Source organism: Crocuta crocuta, unplaced genomic scaffold, assembly GCF_008692635.1.
Source record: "Crocuta crocuta isolate KB4526 unplaced genomic scaffold, BGI_CrCroc_1.0 scaffold541, whole genome shotgun sequence".
NCBI classification, from domain to species: Eukaryota; Metazoa; Chordata; class Mammalia; order Carnivora; family Hyaenidae; genus Crocuta; species Crocuta crocuta.
The window spans coordinates 1,020,230-1,024,108 of record NW_027531901.1 but is presented as its reverse complement, the minus strand read 5'-3'; the positions used below and the strand labels follow the sequence as shown (position 1 = coordinate 1,024,108).

At 58.0% G+C, this 3,879-nt stretch overlaps 1 protein-coding gene across 1 annotated transcript in view; it reads right to left on the bottom strand.

The window, feature by feature from the left end:
• Positions 1-3,538: 3,538 nt before the first annotated feature.
• The window catches only part of SLC22A14 (solute carrier family 22 member 14), a 12,851-nt gene continuing 12,510 nt past the window's right edge, over positions 3,539-3,879 (bottom strand). Inside the window, exon 11 of the mRNA XM_077773988.1 lies at positions 3,539-3,790. Within this exon, the coding sequence (XP_077630114.1) occupies positions 3,631-3,790 (160 nt within the window). The 3' untranslated portion in view covers positions 3,539-3,630. The remainder of the gene's footprint in view (positions 3,791-3,879) is intronic.

Sequence of the window (3,879 nt, the reverse complement as noted above, 5' to 3'; positions counted from 1 at the left end):
GACCATTTAAAACCGGAGCTCTGGCTGTTCCCCACAGAAAGCCGCCTCCGTTCCTGCGGTCGAAGGGCACTGAGGCTCTAGGGTGCGGGACGAGGGGAAGGGCGGCGAGAAGTACAATCAGACCCGGTCCCCTCTCCCCCGGAGCTGAGGACGCCCCTCCCCGCCTTCCGCCTGGCTGTGGGTCTCGCTCCTAGGCCTGACCTCTTCCCGGGGGTCCTGGGTGAGGAGCCCCCCCCCGCCGGCCCCCCTCTCGGNGCGGCCGCGTGACAAGGCCCGCGGCGAACTACAGGCGTGTCGTGAAGGCCGAGGCCACCGGCTCCTTCGCAAGCCGTCTCCCGGCGGCCTTGTCTTGCTGGGGTGCCAGTCTGGTGACTCACCCTCTGGGGCAGCAGCCCTCGCCCGGGGGCCGGAGAAGGCTGGGGGTGGGAGGCCGCGGGGCGGGGAGACAGAAACCTGGCTCCAGGCTGTCGGTNTTCCTGCGTTGACGCCCTGAAAAAGCACCCCCAGCCGTAGAGGGGGGACAGGGGCCCCGCGGGACCGCTGCGGGGGCCGGAGCGCAGCTGGCCCTCTGCTTACTTGGCTCCGAGCTTGAACCTGGCTCCCTGCGCAGAACCGATGAAAGAGCCCCTTGCACGGACTCGGGAGCAAAGCAGAGACGCCCCGGAGGGGCGCCCACTGTCCCCAGCGAGGCTCCTTCCTCCATCCAGGCCCTCGCTGAGGCCCCAGCCTTAGGGCAACGCGAACCCCCAGAAACGCGGTCACGTGATCCGATTCGCCTGCTAGGACGGTGGCGCGTGGAGAGCCTGTGGCTGCAGGAAGCCTGAGCTGTGAACAGCCCGGGGGGCTCTGGGAGCCCCGGACCCGGAGGGGAGGCTCAGGAACCGTGGGCGCGTCACAAAGCACCCCGAACGTGCTGGCTTCCGCAGTGTCGCAGGCGTGCTGGGGGCAGGGCGGGGCGGCCGGACCGGGCTCAGGCCGCCTCCCGGGGCCCGCAGGGGACCCCAGGCCTGCGAGGACGGCCAGGGCAAACCTGTGGGGCCCAGGCGGGGAGCCCGCCGCCCGCCCTCCGTGTGCCCCCAGCCGGAGTCTCGACGGGCCAGNTTGTGAGTTCCCAGGCCCCCAGGAGTGGGCTCGCTTGTCAGAAAGGGCTCGGGGAGGGACCGACGAGCCCCCCAAGGGAGCCGCGAAGGACCAGTCAAAGACAGACGAGGGAGCGAAGCCAGTGGAAGAGCCTCTCTGGAAGGGGAGGGCCCACCGGGCTGAGGGCCGCATGGGAACCTGCCCCTGGTTCGGCAGTAAGGTGTCAGGTCGCTGAAGCTTCAGCGAGAACGGGCTCAGTGGGGCCCCTTGGGTCTTGGTGTTTGGCACTTTTTAAAATTTGGCACTGTTTGTGGTTTATTCATTTTCTTACGTGTATACCTAATTCTGTGGTTCCAAAATGGTGCCACATGAACTACTGATTTGAGGTGCTTCATAGCTTCAACGTCAGCTCGCCCTACGTTCCTTTCTCTGATACATTTGAGAAGTCGGGGAGTGCCCAGCAGGCACGCCCATTGTGAACTATTGCAATCACCTAGGCTTATACATATTTTTCTCAACGAGTAGTTGCCAGAGTGAGAAGTCAGGAGTAATCGCTAGCTTTCACTCCTGTTCCCAACCCTTTCCCTTCTAAGACAAAGCTGAAAATCACTGAATCAAAAATAATCAGAAATTAGGGAATGAAATAGACAGTTATAATTCAAGTTCATGAACTTATTATATCTGAATTTTATAGATTTTACCTTGGGATATTTTCTGAATTAAATAATTCTTGTCTGTTCGATCGCAAGGGTAGTACAAATTCTTTGTAAGATCAGTGGGAAGCTGTTATGAGAAGAAATATTTAGAACTTAGCTCCTAGCAGGGCAGACAGCAGAGATTTGTTTGTCAGAGTCTGAGGGAAGGCCTCGGTCCTGCCTCCAGTTAAATCAGTAACTCATTTAGCTGAGGTGAAGACGCTTTAAAGCCGATTTTTGTGTTTATATCTGGAGAAAAGTTTGATGGACTTTGATGTCTAAGCAAACATGTTCTCAAGAGCCCTGAGGAGAAAAGTGCTTATTTTCACCGGAGTGTGGCTACCCGGGCTGTTTATGTGTTTGTATTCGCCTCAGAAGCAAATTTGATTTAGGAAAATTAAATGTTGGCGTGGATATCTTCCATTTTTCTGATTTCACTGCATTTGTGCCTTGGCATCTGCCTTCCCCCCCTCCGTGAACATTTGAGGCAGATAATTAAACCTCTGTACATGAAAGAAAAGTCTGGAAAGATTAACTCCAAGTAATTAACAATTATCTGTGGGAATGGGATTTAGAAGCTCTTGGTTAGAAGGTGACTTTGGTATTTTAATTAACTCAGTATTGGGGCGCCTGGGCGGCTCAGTGGGTTGGGTGCCTGACTTCAGTTCAGGACATGACCTCACAGCTCATAAGATCAAGCCCCACGTCGGGCTCTGTGCTGACGGCTCACAGCCTGGAGTGGCTTCAGATTCTGTGTCCCTCTCGCTCTTTGCCCCCTCCCCCGCTCATGGTCTGTCTCTCTGTCTCTCAAAAATAAACATTTAAAATAAATAACTAAATAAATAAGCAGATAACTCCTGAGACCCCTTTTTCTGGGACATTCAAACGCTACTTGGGAGGCAGTCCTGGGAAATTTGGTAAAGAACAGAGGGACCAGAAAATGACACAGAAAGGAGGTGTGGGCAGCGGCCTCTTGCGGCACCAAAGCTTGGGAACTCCCCACCTGCCGCAGGGCGGGCGCTTGGACGGGCTGCTGGGCCCGGGCTCTGTGCGCTGAGCGCCAGCCCTGTCCGCCCCCACCCCTACCCGCCCTTTGCTCCGGGAGGATGGACATTTTTGTCTGTTCTCTTGTCCGAAGCTCCAGGAGGTCAGCTCTGCCCTGCAAGCAGGTGATCTTCTTTTCTTTAAAACTCTTTTTTTAATGTTTATGTATTTATTTTGAGAGAGTGTGTGCCTGTGTGCGCCGGGGAGGGGCAGAGAGAGAGGGACACCTAGAATCTCAAGCAGGCTCTGTGTGGACAGAGTGGGGTTCGAACCCACGAACCGTTGAGATCACGACCTGTGCCGAAACCAAGCGTCAGACATCTAGTAGACTGAGCCCCCAGGCACCCCACGCTGATGGTCGTCCAGTGAAGGCAGCAGAGAAAGAGAAGAGCCCAGCCCGGCCCTCCCGGGGAGAAAGCTTGTGGGGCCCAGGGCCTTACCCCTCCCAGCTCTCTTAGACACAGACCCCACCCCCAGCCCCCAATCCAGAGAGCTCCTCGCTGTCGCAAGGGCTGGCGAAGGACATGAAGGACACCGAGGCGCCCGTCTGACCCGCCCTCCTCTGGGCCTGGGTCTCTGGGCTCTCCAGACCCAGCCAGCTGTGGCCAAGCCACGTCAAGTCCAACACGGCACATTTATTGCAATGACTCACCCCCTAGCTCACCCGGGAGGCCCCATTTTTGGATCTCGAGGGCTGGCCTTGGAGCNNCACCCCCGCCCCCAGGCCTGACTGGGCCCCTGGAAGCCGTGCCCTGGAGTCCACAGTGCCCAGCCGCTGGGCTGCCGTCGAGACGGTCTGGGGGCCTGGCCCTCAGCCGTCCCGGGTGTCCTCTGCTCCGTCCTGCAGAGATGTGTCGGAGTCCAGGTTCAGGGTCATGGAGTTGAGAATGGTGTTCTTCACCACGTCGTCAGTCCCGTCTTTGAAGGCCGCTTCCTCGGTGACCAGTTTCTCGGTCATGTTCCTGAAGAAGCTGTTGAAGGAGTTGTGAGCTGCGTCCTTAGGGCTGAGCAGAGCGCGGGTGACTCCGAGGCAGCCGCGGCCGCGGCGGCCCTGAGAGCC